Source organism: Trachemys scripta, chromosome 6 (genome assembly GCF_013100865.1).
Source record: "Trachemys scripta elegans isolate TJP31775 chromosome 6, CAS_Tse_1.0, whole genome shotgun sequence".
NCBI classification, from domain to species: Eukaryota; Metazoa; Chordata; order Testudines; family Emydidae; genus Trachemys; species Trachemys scripta.
The window spans coordinates 114,618,876-114,636,326 of record NC_048303.1 but is presented as its reverse complement, the minus strand read 5'-3'; the positions used below and the strand labels follow the sequence as shown (position 1 = coordinate 114,636,326).

At 40.8% G+C, this 17,451-nt stretch overlaps 1 protein-coding gene across 1 annotated transcript in view; it reads right to left on the bottom strand.

Moving 5' to 3' along the window:
- The window catches only part of SVEP1 (sushi, von Willebrand factor type A, EGF and pentraxin domain containing 1), a 172,050-nt gene that overhangs the window by 48,029 nt on the left and 106,570 nt on the right, over positions 1-17,451 (bottom strand). Inside the window, exons 29-35 of the mRNA XM_034774932.1 lie at positions 15,673-15,796; positions 14,971-15,141; positions 13,816-13,989; positions 11,440-11,559; positions 9,763-9,939; positions 2,935-3,019; positions 1,235-1,426 (exon numbers count right to left, since the gene is read on the bottom strand). Coding sequence (XP_034630823.1) covers positions 1,235-1,426; positions 2,935-3,019; positions 9,763-9,939; positions 11,440-11,559; positions 13,816-13,989; positions 14,971-15,141; positions 15,673-15,796 — 1,043 coding nt within the window. The remainder of the gene's footprint in view (positions 1-1,234; positions 1,427-2,934; positions 3,020-9,762; positions 9,940-11,439; positions 11,560-13,815; positions 13,990-14,970; positions 15,142-15,672; positions 15,797-17,451) is intronic.

The following is a 17,451-nucleotide window of genomic DNA, read 5'->3' as shown; positions in this document are numbered from 1 at the left end:
TGGTGACTACAAAAGGGGATGGTGGAGTTCATCTCCCAAACATCCAGGCTGGATGGCCACAAAAAGCTAAATTATTTAGGCTTCATGCAGGAATTAAAAAAATAAATCACCCATACTGTACAAAAGAGCCTTCAAAATACATTGATGGAACTGGTATTTGTGAAACAACACTATATATTAACTGTAATTTTCATGTAATAGATTTCCATCTATAAAAGAAGCCATGATCTATATGATATATATTGTCTGGTTGGCCTAATTCTGCAGTCGTAGACAAAGCTTCCATTTACTTTAGTAGGAATTATGCCCAAGTTAGGAATGCACGATTGAGCTCGTACTGTAGCTATAGGGCCCGATTCTACCCTGCCTTGTAGTTTAAGTAGTCATTTACACCAATTGAAAGTGAGCACAAAGTATGTGTAAAAACACTACTAAATCAGAATCCTCCATTCACGTATTCCAGTGTTATCATTTCACACCTGTTTGCGCTCATTTGGACAGATGTGAATAATTGCACAAGATGAACGGCAGAGGAGAATTAGGCCCAGAGTATGTATCTATGTCAGTATAGGTGTGTGTTTGCAACAGATATAGATAATGTTAAGGATTTTTTAATTTGCACAGTAGGTAACATGATTAAAGCTATTTCTTTTAATATAATGGGGTTTATTCATTTTTAATTGTCTGCTAAAAATCTGTTTACACCAGACTCAGTCCACAAATGTAAAATAAAAACCCACGCTTAAAATGAATCACTATTTTACGGATTTTATTCATTCATTAGAATGGCTAGAATGGTCACTTTAATTTACAGAAGACCATTTCTAGCTGGCATTTAAAGATCAATGCAAAGTAATAATAAAAATAATTTTGCATAAACATTAAAAGCTAATTAAGTGTACTGCAGCCTTTCAAGTGTAAAGAAGAACTTTTAAATATGGTTCTGATATTGGGTTAATTTCCATATGTTTGAAATGTGCTTTACAGCTTGGTGATAAAGAGAATGAATTAAACATTAATAAGATGACTGATGCTACATGAGCTTCCCACAAGTGTTGGCATTTTGTGTGAAACACAGAAAGTACCTCAAAGATGAAAAAAATCCTTAAATCTATTGTGTTCCTCTGACACTCTCTACGTCAGACATGAATTAACCATTCCAGCAAGTCTTTATGTTTCATCAGCATCTTCACAGCACTTAAGAGTGCCCGTGACTTGACTCTACAGCTTTTACCTGTATCCACTGTTACATGTATATGATGCAGTAGAAAGGTATGTGATGCCACTCAGTGTGTATTTTCCATTGTTTATGTCCTGTGGGCTCGGACATGTTACTATTTCACAGGCAGGAGGAGCATGATTCCAAGCACCACTAGCAAGGCATGATGTTTCCTTTTCACCCATCAGATTGTATCCTTTGTTACATCTGCATTAAAAGAAGAAAATCACTATAAAATACAGACATCTTGTTTTTATTGGATTCTCCCCAAGCATCCCTTTCCTCCCTCCCACCCATATATATTACTAAGTGCACAGGATTAGCTAAGGAAACGCTCCCTCATCCCAGTAAAAATCTATGTGATTCCTAGGGATCACATTTTCAAAAGCACCTAAGTGATTTATGAGCCCAAGTCCCATTTACAAAAGTGACTGAGACACTGAGGCACCTAAGTCCCATACGTTTCCAATGAGACTTAGGCTCTGAAGTGCTCAGCTCATTTTTCAAAATAGGACTTAGACTCCTAAGTTGCCTAGCCTCTTTTGAAACATTGATCCTAGGTCTGTTAGGTCTTGTAGGCTCATACCTGAATAGAATGCAAAGGACAAAAACACAGAGGGACATTGTGGCTTCAGTCTTTAACTAGCCCCTATGTTGTGGATGTGTCCTCAAGTCCCTTCACCATCGTTCTGGCCAGTGGGTGGAAGGATGGAGTTATACTCCATATCCCAGGAGACAGTATGGATGGACTAGTATTTGAGCCAAATGCCAAAGAGATTTCACTAAAAAAAGCTGTTTCTCGGAGAAAATAGGAAAAATTTTTCTGGGCCCAATTTGCCAAATTTTCACAAAAAATGTTGGTTTTGTACCCAGATTTGCAAAGCAAAAGGGACTATTCCACAGGCCTGGTTAGTATTTATGTGGTCTTTTACAGTGTGCACAGTGAACACCATTAAAAACATAACATTTCCTACTCTGCAGTGACTTTGGTGATATCCTGGCCATTCAAAGACCTCTTAAACTCTTCCTTGACATGATGCCTACAAAATACTTGGCAATCATTAGGCAGCTAGTGTGCTGAGACCACAGCCTACCATGCTGGCTAGTATTGTCTCATTGTTTCCTCTTGCTCTCCCATCTGTTTGTCTGTATCCACCTGTTGATTTTCGTCTTACACTTAGACAATAAGCACTTTGAGGTAGGGCCCTATTTTTGTTCTGTGTTTGTACTGCACCTAGAGCAATGAGGTCTAGATCTGTGACTAGGGCTCACAGGTGCTACCTCAATACATATACAAATAATAATACAGGATGATATTGGGGTACCTGGGTTTCTGGGGTGATGAATGGGGAGAGAGTAATAGGCCCACTATACAATACTAGCATTATTTCAGGGGCTTTGTTAATACACAGCCCACTATGTGGAATAAGTAAAACATTATATACTAACTACAGAATGATTGTCCAGATACAGTACTCCGCAATATTCATTTTCTACTCTGTGTATTAAAATAAATGCAACCTAGTATTGTATAAGTTGTGAACCCCAGGAAAGGATTAATGGGTGAGTTTTGGGGTGGATTCTGTTCATTGTTCCATTACTTTCCTCCACATTTTGTGGAGTCAATTACTCTCTTATTAAATCCAGTTGTTGTTTTTCTCATTTGCTTCCAGATTCTGAGTACAGTACTGCTCCAAACACAACGACTCTCCTACCTGTACAAAACCTTCTTGCCATAAGTAAAATTTGAGCCCTCAATGGCACCATTTTCTGGAATAACTGGACTACCACAGGATACAGCTTTAAAGAGAGAACATCAAAAATAATTGTTTAGACAGCACAGGTCCAAGATGCAGACAAGAAAATTCCATTTTCTGTGGAAATGCCTACTAGGGCTGAATCCCATTGGCCTTACTCACACAAGTACTTGCAATGAGGACAGAGTAGGGACTTGCCTGAGTCAGGGAAGCAGGATTTGCTCTTCCAGGAGTAATTGATTTTGCTATAGCTTCATTAGTTAATTATTGGAAACATCTTGTTTGCTTTCATGTCATGCTTTTCTCCTAATTCATGAACAAGAAGCTGAGAGGACCTTTGTCATCCTAGGAAAAGATATCATCTAGGCAAGCAGATGCTTCATTGCCTAAAATAGAACCTTGCTACGTGCTACTGTCCAGAGCGTCTGCTTTTGCACACTAGTGCTTTGTGAAAGCAGGGTTACCGGCAATAGCACAGGCAGCAGTTTGGGGACCAAATCAGAAAAGCACTTTGTCTCTATTAAGCAAAATGCTTACACATGTGCTTAACTTCAAATGCATGCTCTGCCAAATAAGGATGGAACTAATCAGCTGCTTAAAGTTAATACATGCTCACATGCTTTGCTGAATTGGGGCCTTCATGTCTATGAAACAGCTGTTCTAGATAAATTATTTTTAAAAGGTAAATCTTTTTTGTTAAGGGGCATGATCCCTTAACAATGACACTGCAAAACCAAACATATTCCTTTACTTATTTTACTAATATCACAGTCTAGTATAACAGGTGAGAGAATTTTAGACTGTCTAATCTACTCGTCACTATTTATGCTCTTTGAGTTTTGTACATTTCTCAGCTTGGACAATGAAAATCAATGAAGTCGGTTTCACCTTTGTTTATAGTTAGTTTCATGCTGTGGTTTACGGTGCTACAGTGTTCGGGGGTTAAAAGCACTGCAGGGGAATTATGATGTTGCACCCCATAATGCTTTATGAGAATATGCTTATGAATGTATATATGACATAACTGGAATATGTTTTATGCTACATATGCCATGTAACATATTTCTGTAAAGGTTATGATCTGCTGAATCTACTCCTCCTATTTGTATGCAAGTCTGATTTTTGTGTTCGAAGTTATGAATATTGGTGTGTACTTGCTTGATTTCTAAATCTCCTTAGTAAAGCATTTGGTCAGCTTCTTAAGAAAGGAATGTACAAGTTAAATGCCCAATCAAGAAGCCCTTAATGGACAATGGATCTTGGAAGGCTCCAATCCACATAAGAAGTCTACTTGAGGATGTTCAAGGCAGCATGTGAACCATGGCTGCTAGCTGTAAGTTCTGAGTCATGCAGGGACATGTGACTTGCCCATGTGACTCCAAAACTCCATCTTGGAGCTGGACTTTGCATAGGAGAGAGGAGGTCTATAAGAAAAGGTCTATTTAAACCCCTGGAAGACCCTTCCATTTTGTCTTCAGCTGGCTCAAGAGATAGCCTCTCCATCCCCAAGGATACCTGAAAGAAACTGGAACAAAGGACAGTAACTACAGGGGGTGTGAGTGATTGCTGGACCCAGACTAGAAGGAGACTAGTCTGTAAAAGGAAGCTTACTGGAACACCTCTGAGGGTGAGGTTTTATCTGTATTCAGTCTTCTTACTGTATTAGGCATAGACTTGCATGTTTTATTTTATTTTATTTGGTAATTTACTTTTTTCTGCCTGTTACTACTTGGAACCACTTAAATCCTACTTTCTGTACTTAATAAAATCACTTTTTACTTATTAATTAACCCAGAGTATGTATTAATACCTGGGGGGGGGGAAGGGAAAACAGCTGTGCATATCTCTTTATCAGTGTTATAGAGGGAGAACAATTTATGAGTTTACCCTGTATAAGCTTTATACAGAGTAAAATTGATTTATTTGGGGTTTGGACCCCATTAGGAGTTGGACATCTGAGTGTTAAAGACAGGAACACTTCTTAAGCTGCTTTCGGTTTAAGCCTACAGCTGTTAGGGGACGTGGTTCAGACCAGGGTCTGGGTTTGCAGCAGGCTAGTGGGTCTGGCTCAAACCAGGCAGGACACTGAAGTCCCAAGCTGCCAGGCAAGAAAGCAGGGGCAGACGTAGTCTTGGCACATCAGTTGGCAACCCTCAGGGGGTTTTCTGTGATCCAACCCATCACAGAAAGACAGCCGATTCCACTGGATTTTTTATTTTATTTTAAATTTTGCATCAAATTTAATTTGACAATATCCTTTTACAAAACAACATTTCAGAAAAAGTACCCAGCTCTTAGGGATTTGGAAGCATAGGGGGAATGGTACATAATATGACCATCACTGGCAGTTGGTTCAAGCACTTGGATATCCATTGGATATCCAACGATGGCTGGATGAAGAAGGAACTGGATCATATATTGGTCCAAAATCGTAGTACAGCAAGGTCATATTGGATTTACAGAGGTACAGAAGCTTTGGCAACTACTGACCATTATCTCCTGGTTGCTAAAATGGCAATTACCCCCCATTTCAACAAAAGAGCGAACTCGTTATGACACAGTAGGCACAAAGCATCCCTGAAAATTCAGCACTTGCATAACGAATTCAATGCATGTGGCGCTCTCTTGGATAATGTAGAATAAACTTGGACAGCCATAAGTACAGTCATCTGAGAAGCGTAGCTGTCATTCCAAAATGGAAATGCTATGAGTGATGCCACTGGCTATCTGATGAGACATTTCAAATTTTGCCAAAGAAATCTGAGGCCAGAGGGTGCCATGACAACACTGCATGTAAATGTTTACCAGTTATTTTTCAGGTGAGAGCAAAAGGGGACTGTGAAGCTTATTTTGAGAGCTTGGCATGAGGGAATAAGATCTAATAAATTACAACCTGCATTCAAAGCTATTCAATAACTTTGATCCAAAATTGGACTTTGGGCGGAGTTTAGGCTGACAAATAAATCTGATAGTAAAACATGCTCAACCCAGGAAAAAGTCCTGCAAAGACAGAAAGAATACTCAGAAGAAACATGGAAAATTATAGACAAAAGAAGAAAACAAAAGGCTCTAGTACTACAACATGCGACTGAAGGAATAAAACACACCCACAGGAACCTTGACAAAGCAGTAAAGAAACAAAGCAAAAAAGATAAGCGAAATTGGATAGAAAGTAAGGCTAGTGAAGCTGAAGAAGCAGGGGAAAGAAACGACGCAAGAACAGTCTACACGATCCTGAAACAGTTAACAGGATATGGATCAAAATTCAGAAGTGTCCCAGTGAAAAGGAAACAAGGAGAAATTTTGAAAACACAGGAGGAACAAGAAAATAGATGGGTGGAACACTTCAAAGAAGTGCTAAACCAACCAGAACCAATTACAAGACTGGAATTTAACAATAATAAACCATTAGCTCTAGATATAGATGTATTGAGGTAAAAATTGAAGAAGTAAAAAAAGCATTGCAGAAGCTGAAAAACAACCAGGCACCTGGTTTGGATGGCATTCATCCTGAGATGCTTAAATATGGAGGCGAAGACGTGGAATCAGTCATCTATTTGCTGTGCAATAAAATATGGACGGAGGAGACAGTGCGGGAAGAATGGAGCCTCGGTATCATAATCAAGTTACCAAAGAAAGGTGATCTAAACAATTGCTCAAATTGGAGGGGACTAACACTTCTATCTGTCACAGGAAAAGTATTAGCAGCAGTCCTCCTTAACAGGATGAAAGGAAAGATGGATACCATCCTATGTGAACAACAATCTGGATTTAGACAAGGGAGATTGTGAACAGATGCTATTTTCACCCAGAGACGGATTACTGAGAACACAAGGCAGGCTTGCCATCAATTTTGTGGACTTTCAAAAGGCATTTGATACCATAAACAGAGAAACAATGTGGAAAATTGTGGCACAATATGGAATTTCAACAAAATTAATCAATGTTATGAAGGCATTCTACGCCAACTCAAAATGCTGCATTAAAATGGAAAATGGATGGAGTAAGCCATTCAGCATCAAGACAGGTGTAAGGCAGGGGTGCGTCCTGTCTCCTTTTTGGTTTATGCTAGTCATCGACTATGGATTAAAACAATGTGACGGTGATACATATGGCCTACAATGGAACAATTCCAGGCTACTTGATCTAGACTTTGCTGACGACGTCACTCTTATCAATGAAGATGCCAACTAACTACAGAAATACACAAACCAAGTAAAAAGTAATGGAGAAGATAGGTTTGAGATACAATGCAAAGAAATGTAAAGTCGTGTTAATAGGGCTTACAGGGACAGAAATCAAAATTGAAGAGAAGGTGGACAATTTTACGTATCTTGGAAATACCATCAGCTAAGATGGTACCAATTCCGAGGAAATAATAAGAAGAATCAGGAAGGCAAACGCTGCATTTGGAAGACTCAAAAACATCTGGTGACTCAAAAACATCTCCCTCAAGACAAAACTGAACATGTACAAAGCAATTGTTATCGCCATCACAACATATAGCAGTGAGACATGGTAACTTACCAAGAAAAATATGCAAAAGCTGGATACATTTCATCACAAATGTCTGAGAAGAATATTGAGAATAACATATAGAGATAGGAAGATGAATGAAGAAGTCAGAAAAATTACTGGACAAGGCACCCTCTCACAAATAATCTATAAAAGAAGACATCAGTGGCTGGGACATGTGCTGAGAATGGAAAAAGAACACTTACCAAATACTGACCTTGAATGGAAACCAGAAAACACAAGAGGAAAGAGAGGAAGACAGCGAATAATATGGAAACAAACAGTTCTGAATTACACCAAGCACCTCAACATGAAATGGGAAGATGTGGAGAGAAGGGCAGTTGACAGGCAAGGATGGCAAATGTGGGTAGCCCAATGTGCAGCAAAGCACAGGATGGACTAAGGTAAGGCACTTAACCATCCTGAAGCGACTTCATGCCCAGATCTAGATGTGTTAGTAGTAACATGTGGGTGTGTTAGTAGTAGATGCAAACCCTGACCCTGAAACCTGGGTAGATGTATCTACTATGGAAGAGGTCCACTCTGCCATAAAGAAACTGGGAAGTGGGCATGCTGCTGGACCTGATGGCATAACACCTGAACTCCTCAGCTGTACCACAGAGTCCGTAAGTGTAGCATTATACCAATCTTTTGTCTGGGCTTTGATTACTGGAAAGATGCCAGCAGAGTGGATGGAAAGGATCATCCCCGCACTGGGGCAAGGCCCGTGCACTGAGTGCTGTCACTACACGCCAATAACTCTGCTTTCTGTTCCCAAAAAAGTTTTTACACTTGTCCTATTTGCCCAGTCCCAGCCTCTTCTTGTGAAATGCCGTTGCCCCGAGCAATTGGGTTTCACTGCTGGACGATCTACAATGAACGCTATACTTGCTCTTCATCTTTTATCTGAGATCCATCGCAAATTCAATTGTCCTTTGACAGCAGCATATGTAGATCTAAAAGCAGCCTTCGATTCTGTTGATAGAGCTGCCCGGTGGAAGGCCCTAGTGGCATTCCTGATAGCCCCCTGAAGTTAATTTAAGACCTACATAATGACTATGGCACATGGATGTGATGGGAGACCCATAGGTTCGACAGGTTTTACACTAGATCTGGGATGAAGCAGGGCTGTGTCCTCACCCCAGGCCTATTCTGCCGCGCAGCAGGTTGGCTCTTTGAACATGTCTCTGCAAATACCAGTGTAATTGCCGATTCAACTTCTTTTACCAACTTGGACTATGCAGATAATGTCACCCTCTTCGACCAGGATGCAGATGACCTTAAAGATGCACAAGAGAGCTTCCAGCTCAGTGCAGCTGCCCGTGGACTAAAGATTTCTTGGGTAAAAACAAAAATTCAGAGTATCGGTGCAAAAGTTGTGATACAAGACATCTGTGCTGCCAGACAAACACTGTAAGTAGTGGATGATTTCATCTATTGAGGCAGTAAAATTGTCATGGATTGATGGACATGCTAAGAAGAATCAGTTTAGTAGCCTCAGCCATGAAGGACCTGCATAGTGTCTGGAGCCAAAAGAAGGCGAAATTATATATAAAGTACGGATTTATCAAACCTCCATACTTCTGATCCTCTTATATGGATCTGAAACATGGATATTGCTTAAACAAGACATCCGGAGGATGGAGGTATTTCATATGCATTGCCAGTGGCAACTACTGATAATAATAATAATAATAATAATAATAGGGATGTATCACTGAGAACTGCCCTTGAGAGGACTGAAGTCATCATCAGTCACTGCCGGCTGGCACTTTTTGGACATATAGCCCACCGTGGAGATACAGTCTCTGCACATCAAGCCCTAGATCAGACTTGAGGTCAGCTGGGGACATTGGCCAGCCACAGACTAGTAGCAGCCACACAGTCTTCTGCAATGATCCTGGCTGCACTGGATTAGTAATAACCCCGGGGAGCTTTCAGACGCCTGGAATAAAACCATACAATGTGGCCATGAATATTCAACGCTATGGACGTTTGCGGTATAAGTGTATTGTTGTCGTTGTTAAGCAGAAAGTGACACATTGCTTCTGGGGACACCACCTGCCTTCAGTTCACCAAAAGTTTGATGAACTGGAGGTGAATAATTGGGACTGTGCCCTATAGATAAGCCTGATGTGAAGTGATTTTTCTGGTGATCCATCCATCTCTACACAGAAAGCCATTCCGATTCCTTCTTTTCCTTCACTGTGCTGTAACACCAACTGTTGAATTTCCTTTTAGTAAACACACAGGAGCCCCCCAAGACAATACCTTCACAATATGGTATCAGGTGGCTCCATCCTCCAGACTGCAAACATGTGACTCTAGTTGCTCCTATCAACTTGAAACCCTCTTCGCAGGAAAAAGTAACTTCACTACCAACAGTGTAATTGTCACCATAAGAATGACCATGTTCTGGATTTCCGGGATTCTTGCATTTTACTGGTTCTGTGAAAGCAGACGTACCATGAAGAGTGCGTACTAATAACAGGCAGTGCAGCATCACTAAACACGAGTGCTTACAAACAAGTTGAGTGACATTTGTCTAGGCATTTTGTGAAAATGAGACATAAAGGAACGGGGAAAAATATCTACCGTATATACTGGATCATAAGCCGGTTCATTTATAAGCCGACCTCCCCAAGATGGCTAAGTAAAAATGGAAAATTTTTATGACCCATTCATAAGCCGACCCTATAATTCAGGCGTCAGCAAACTCTGGCTCAGGGGCCATCAGGATAAGCCGCTGGTGGGCCGAGATGGTTTGTTTACCTCGCGTCTGAAGGCACGGAGGTAAACCTAAGTAAACAAAGTGTCCCAGCGTGCCAGCTGCTTACCCTGACGGGCTGGGACAGCAACTGGTGGGGAAATTTTTTTGGGGGGAGAAGCAGGAGGTCAGGGGAGTGACTCCACCCCTAGCCCAGGACCCCCACACTCTCCCCATCCCATCCCTTCCCACCTTATCTGGGGGGGGGCCAGGGGAGGATGTCTCTGGCCTGGCTGGAGCTGCTCCGGCGGGCCAGACTGGGTGGTGTGGCCGCAGCATGTTCCAGTGGGCTGGGCCGGGCGGCACGGCTGCAGCGTGCTCCGGTGGTGCGGCCACAGCCTGCTCTGGGGGGCGGGGCCAAGCAGCACGGCTGCAGCCTGCCAGTCCCGGAGCTGCAGCTGCTACGGAGGCTGGGGGAAGAGCAGCATGGCCAGAAGTGGAGAGACTCTGGCCCGGCCTCTTCCCTTCTGTCTCTGCTGGCTGTGCTGCCTCTGTTGGGGGGAGGGGCTGTGTCCCACCTCTCCCTCTCTATACCCGTTCATAAGTCGACCCCCTTCTCATGGTGCTTCCCTTTTTTACTAAGAAAATTCGGCTTATGAACGAGTATATATGGTATATGCATTTTTAAGAATCTCCTCAGCTTTTCTCTGTTCCTGATGTAATCTGGGTCCACTATAAGCTTGTGCAACTGAATTGATTTCAGTGCAGTTGAGCCTTCTTGCATTGGGACTTCTTGCATTAACCAGTTCCAAACTCATTTTTTCCCTCCACAGGAGACAGTGTGGTCCAGACATATAGGGCACTGGACTGCGAGTCATGTCATTTCCAAATCTACCACTGCGCTGGCATTTGACCGTAGCAAGTTACTTAGGTCAAAATTTTCAAACTTCAGTGCCTAACGTTAGGCACCCCGATCCATATTTAGGCATCTACATTTTATGTATTTCTTTGTGCATTTGAAAGTGCAGGTCTACTTTGAAGCATGATGCTATAAAAATGGCAACGTGGGGATCCAAGTTTATGGTCTCGTGATTTCTAAAGTAAATGTGCTCAAGTTACAAGAAAGAATTTTTTTTTTTTTTTTACCCACTATCCCTTTATCACAAAGAGGCACTTAATCTATAAAGCGAGAGTAGGTCTCCTTTCCCATCCCCAGGTCGTTGAAAATTTGATCTCATTACCTGCACATTTTTTGCCATCGCCTGTATGAGGAAGGATGCAAGTACATACGTAGGACCCATTTGTATTAAGGCAAGAAGCATGCTCATCGCAATCTGATCCAACAGCACATTCATCGACATCTGCAAAAAAAAATAAATGTCCCGAGGGTAGTATTTGTAATGAACATTGTTTTCAATTTACATCACTCGAAATGTCTGGCAGAATCATTTAAAAAACCCACCATTAACTGAATCACTTCTCTGATGCATTTTAACGGTGGAAATAAACATAGAATAATAAAATGGAATATTTATACAAACAGTTAATTTAGCATAAAATAAAAGATTGCCAACATGAGGGGAAACTGGACACAGTCTGTTACTCCACACTCAGGGAATACTCCCACTGAGTCCAGGAAATGTCCTATTATGCCAATTATTTTGTTTCCAGGAAGGCAAATGAATAGGTGTTTTAGTTCATACTTAGAGAGGGTGTACCCTAATGGTTTGGGCAAAAGGATAGGAGTGAGGACTGTCTCACTCTAAAATCTACTCTAATCCCTCTTTATGTCTCAGCTTTCTCATCCGTAAAATGGGATACATGAGTGCTTAGGTCACAAGGTAAGCACTTTGACCATAAAACAGAGACATTCCTTTCTGTGCTGAATAAACTCTTACTGCATTAGAAGCCTGCTAAGATTTTTGGAGCTGTCTGATATCGGAAAGGTTAAAATGAGGTAGAAATCTATAATTACTATTATTAATTATGTGAATTATGGGGCGGGGGGGAAGGATAGCTCAGTGGTTTGAGCATTGGCCTGCTAAACCCAGGGTTGTGAGCTCAATCCTGGAGGGGGCCATTTAGGGAACGGGGGTAAAAATCTGTCTGGGGATTGGTCCTGCTTTGAGCAGGGGGTTGGACTAGATGACCTCCTGAGATCCCTTCCAACCCTGATATTCTATGAATGATGATAGTGCCTAAGAACCTCTATCAAAGATCTAAGCCCCATTATGCTAGGTGCTGTACCAACAATCCAAAAAAAGAGACAGTCTCTGCCCCAGTTTGTTTCATTTCATATTCTAATCACTGGCTTTCTACTGTGGAGAAACATGCTTGGTATGTATACAAGTTACATATTGTAGGGAACGGTTCAAAACTATCTCACTGAAAAATCCCCAGCATCAGCGATTATTCCTTATATAAACCAGACCCCTTTTGGGGCAGGAAAATTCTTCATTAAGAACTACTCAACAGAACAGTTGTTGCATGGGCTCCATAAATGCAAACACATTGCTATGGTTATTGTCAGCAAAGCATTTATCCAAGTCTCTGCAAACAATGCAGAGTGACGGGGCAACAAACAAACAAAAGTAGGGCTGTCTACTCTTTAGAAGTGTGTACTTATTCTCAACCATTTAACCAAACAATCCAATACAAACAATAATTCTAAACGGAAAAGGTTTTTCACATTGGTGCATGGCGATGAAAAATCCTAAGAGATAAAACATACGGGGAGTCTAATTCCCAACTGCCTTGCACGCACTGTAACCAACTTATACCTGTGTCAAGAAAGCTCAAAGTGGATATAAAATGCTATCAAATCAGAATGGTAGGGACTGATCCTCCAACACGCTGCACCTTTTACACTATAGCAGTGGGCACGTAAATTTACACTACAGCAATGGGCACATAAATCATTACTATTCTGATCTTGTCACATTTTACATCCACTTTAAACTGGTGTAAATGACTGCATAAGGTGCAGGGCAATGAGGAATCAGGCACGCTGGTTTCCCCACCCAATGCACTCTCACTTTTCACCCGTGTAAATGACTACACAATGTGCCAGTCAGTGGAGATTCAGACCCTTGGCATGTAGTGCAAGGTCTTGGCTTCTAACATCCTATGACTTGGGTTCCGAGCCCTTCAGAAACCATGCAAGGTTTGGCAGGGCCCAGATATGGTGAACTTAGGACCTGTTATAAAATGGATCTGTTTTCACAGGCTTTTTCTGTGAGGGAGAGAATAGTGAGAGGGTAGAACAACAGATGGGGTGAGATCAGTTTGGAGATGGTAAAGGAGTCTGTTGGAGGCTGTGCTATGCAATGGAGGTCATGCATAGAGGGAGCTTATGTTGGACTGGAAGAGCTCTGGCTTTGCTTTTAACATGGACTTCATGTTCTTTGATGACTTAATGAGCCTAGTCTGTGAGATGAGCACTACAAACATTAAAATAAAATAAACACAATTCAAATGTAAACCACATGGGGCCCTATCTTGCAAGTCTTACCAATATCCAACTCCCAATGGAGTCAATGGGAGTTTTGGGAGAGGAAGAGGAGCAGGGTTTAGCCTGTAACATCAATAATACAGACACGATAAGTGACATATCTCACCAAGGCAAGACGGCGAGATGCCATTCCAGCTTCCATTGTCAGTGCAGAACATCCTTGAATCCCCCAACAAATAATAGCCATTATTGCACCAGTAGGTAACTGTGCTACCCGCAAAGAAGTCCTCAGCAGAATAAAATCCATTTTCTAAAGGTGGAGGCACTCCACAGCTGATTCCTACACACCACAGGCAAGGAGAGTAAAAACTTGTTAGCCGATCAGACACATTCCATGAACTACCTCTTGTCGCCAGTGCGGTTAGCACAAGATTCAACTCATGAAGAAATCTCAGAGCCAAATACATGCCTGGTGTAGCTCCACTGAAGTCAAAGAAGCTATATCGGGGATGACTTTGGCCCTTAAAATTTAGCTTTTACAGGGATATTGTGAGGATAAAAACACCACAGATTGCGAGATGCTTGATAGCATGATAACGGAGGCCATGTAACTACCACAGTTAGATAGAACTACTGTCAATTTCATGAATGATAATACCAAAGGATGAATGTCAGGGGAAGAGGACACAAGCCTTTGACAGCAGTAAGGAAGGGAAGACTCCCAGTGGATCAAGCTAATAGTAAAAACCCAGCCCTCATAGAGCCTGATTCAAAGCTCACTGAAGTCAGTGGAAAGATCCTTATGGACTACTATAGGCTTTGGATCAGGCCTATATTGCACTTTTCATCCATAGATCTCTAAGTATTTTACAAAGAAAGGAAGTATAATTATCCCCATTTTACAGATGGAGAAATCGAGGTCACACAGTAAGTCAGTGACAGGGCTGGGAATCAAACCCACACTACTGAGTACCAGTCCAATGCCCTATCTACTGCACCGCACCACACCACCTCCCCAAATACTATGAAATCAGATGTAGCAGGAGCAGAATTTTGCCACATGGCCGCCTCAGTCTCACCATTGCTGAAAAAAAAAAAGAAAGTCAGATACAGTTGATTTTTTAAGCTTTTTTCCAAATTTGCTTATGATCTAAGGGGCAAGATTTGGCAAACTGTGAGATGTTGGATAAATCATCAGGTCTGTGTTACATTCTCAGAAGTCTTTGTTTTAATTGCATCCAAACAGAAGCCAAGATTTCCTAAGCGTGGCTCGTGACTGATATAGCAGCCTGCAGATGCTATGCTAACACAATCTACTCACTTTCACAGCGGGGAAGAGGTCGAGTCCATTGTCCCAAATTTAGACAGTGCTGGACAGAGTTCCCCACTATTTGGAAGCCTGGATCACAGGAAAGGCTCACTTTTGACCCTGGCTTTAAATCGGTCGATGAGGCCCGCAGATGAGGTATGGATCCTTCTAAGGATTGGCAATCTGAGGACAAAACACACACACAACAGAGTTAGCCTCGAATCAAAACAAATGTATTTGTTATTTAAGTATCTGTGATACTGTAATATCTAGGAATGATATTAATGGAAAGTGTTATACTATAAAATGTATACATTCTTTCCAGATTCAAAGAGCTTCACTACATCAACATATATGAACCAAAAGATATTTCCAAGCAAAAGGAGGAAACAAAAAGGTACGATAATATATTCAAACTATTGTGAGCATGAATAAGTGGAAAAATCCTCCATTTGATCCAATATCATCAATCATCACTCTTTCGACATCTCAATACAGGAAGCCATAATTCTCTGTTTGAGATTCCAATGAACTTTTGTTATAAAACACTGGAATTTTAGGAATGAAGACTGAATGTTCCAACCCTTAAATTATCAAAATAATTTATTCAAGGCTAGTAGGACAGGGGTCACAATATAGCACATTTAACCTTATAAAAAGTATTACTGTGTTATTATTCGGAACAAAAACACTTGTACGAGATAAAGTTCTAACCAGCACAAAACATGCTCCTGTAATCTATCTTCACTCTTCCAACAACCCCCGGCAGGAAATCCGGCCAGGCCAATACATTTCCTTTTTGCAGTTCTTCTGGACAGGAAGTAGCCAGGGATTTTACCTAAGGTTCAAAACACATGGTTAGACAGTTTGCTAACTACCAGACAGCTTTGTAAGAAAAGAACACCTCTCACATCTGCAGTACTGAACCTAGCATCTGATTCAAAGCCCATTGAGTCAGTCAGAGTCTTTCCGTGACTTTAATTGGCTTTTTGAGCAAGCTCATAGGTATTCGGCTCTTCTTATTTGTCTGGATCACCTATTGTCACCAGTGCGATGGTGGAACACTGTAGCAATTTACTATGGGGTGGATCTGACAGAAGAGTATTGTCCTACAGGTGATGTAGGAAACATGCTCATTTAAACACCTCTATGTATGTCTATGTAGCAGAACAGTGTATTTACCCCACAGGTTAAAAACAGATGAGGGAAAAGAATCTGAGCAGATTCTCAAGTATTTGTAAAGGGAAACTTTTACCATTAGAAACAATGGAATATGAATTTTGAAGAGTGATGGTCCTGAAATAGTTTTATTTCTTGATACCTAATTTTAAGGACAGAAAACACAACATGAAGCTTCAAAAAAAAACAATTACTTGTTTCCAGGATACAAGTTTTCTGAATTCCTTAAATAAACCAGGCTGTGACTTTGCAAAACATGATAATCTAGATTTTGCAGACACCACAGTTAATGGGAATTAACTAGAAATAGGATTGGGCCCCATTAGTGAGCACTGGATGTGAAATTGGGATGCGTGAGGACAGGATAAAGGAACTGCTATGTTGTTAGATTAATGGATGGCTAGATAGCCCAAGTTGGATGAAAATTTTTTGATGGAATAGTTTTCCATACAAAAATGCAGTTTAGTCAAAATTGCAATCTTTTGTCGGAACATGTAAAATTTTCAATGGAAAAATGTCAAATCATTTTGACTTTCTCATTTAATTTTGACAAGATTAAAAATATTTTGGTTTTTCTCCTTTTGAAACATTTTGTTTAGACTTTCAGATTCTATTAACATACTGATCTTATTACATTTATGATTACATTTTATATTATATTATGTTCACTATATTTAATATTTTACAATACATTATGTTCTGACAGTATCAACACGTAACATTTTGAGCATTCTGCATCAAAATTATGGGAAACTGCAGTATTTCTTTCTGATGTGGAATGAAAACTAATTTTGAAATGTCAGACTTTCCCATGGAAATGTCAGATTTTCCAGTTCCAAGCATTTGTACCTGAGGGCAGAAAAGTCATGTACCATAACTCAATCACACCATGAGACAATAACGAAATCATAACCAGAATGTATATCCAATAGATTAAACCTCGTTAATGAGAATCAGTCATTGTTTTTCTGAGGAGGATGTAGCCATGACAGTATTTTGAGACATATACTATAGTTACGACCATCAGGAAATATGGAACAGAGATATATAGAAAGAATGCACAGATGGTGCACTTTAGCATTCCCACCATCACTCAGCAATGGGAACATGTGGTTCACGGTGTTAAGTTAAACAGCATAAAAAGGTTAGTAGTGGATTGCTTTTGATGGGAAGATTTGTTATGGAACAGCAATGGAATGCAAAAGACCTTTACTCCTCACCATGTTAGAATTGCCACATCTGCAGTGGTGCATTGCAAACCTGAGCAAACTGCCTTTTGGCAGAATGCGGCAAGGTGGCTCCATTTGATAGTGT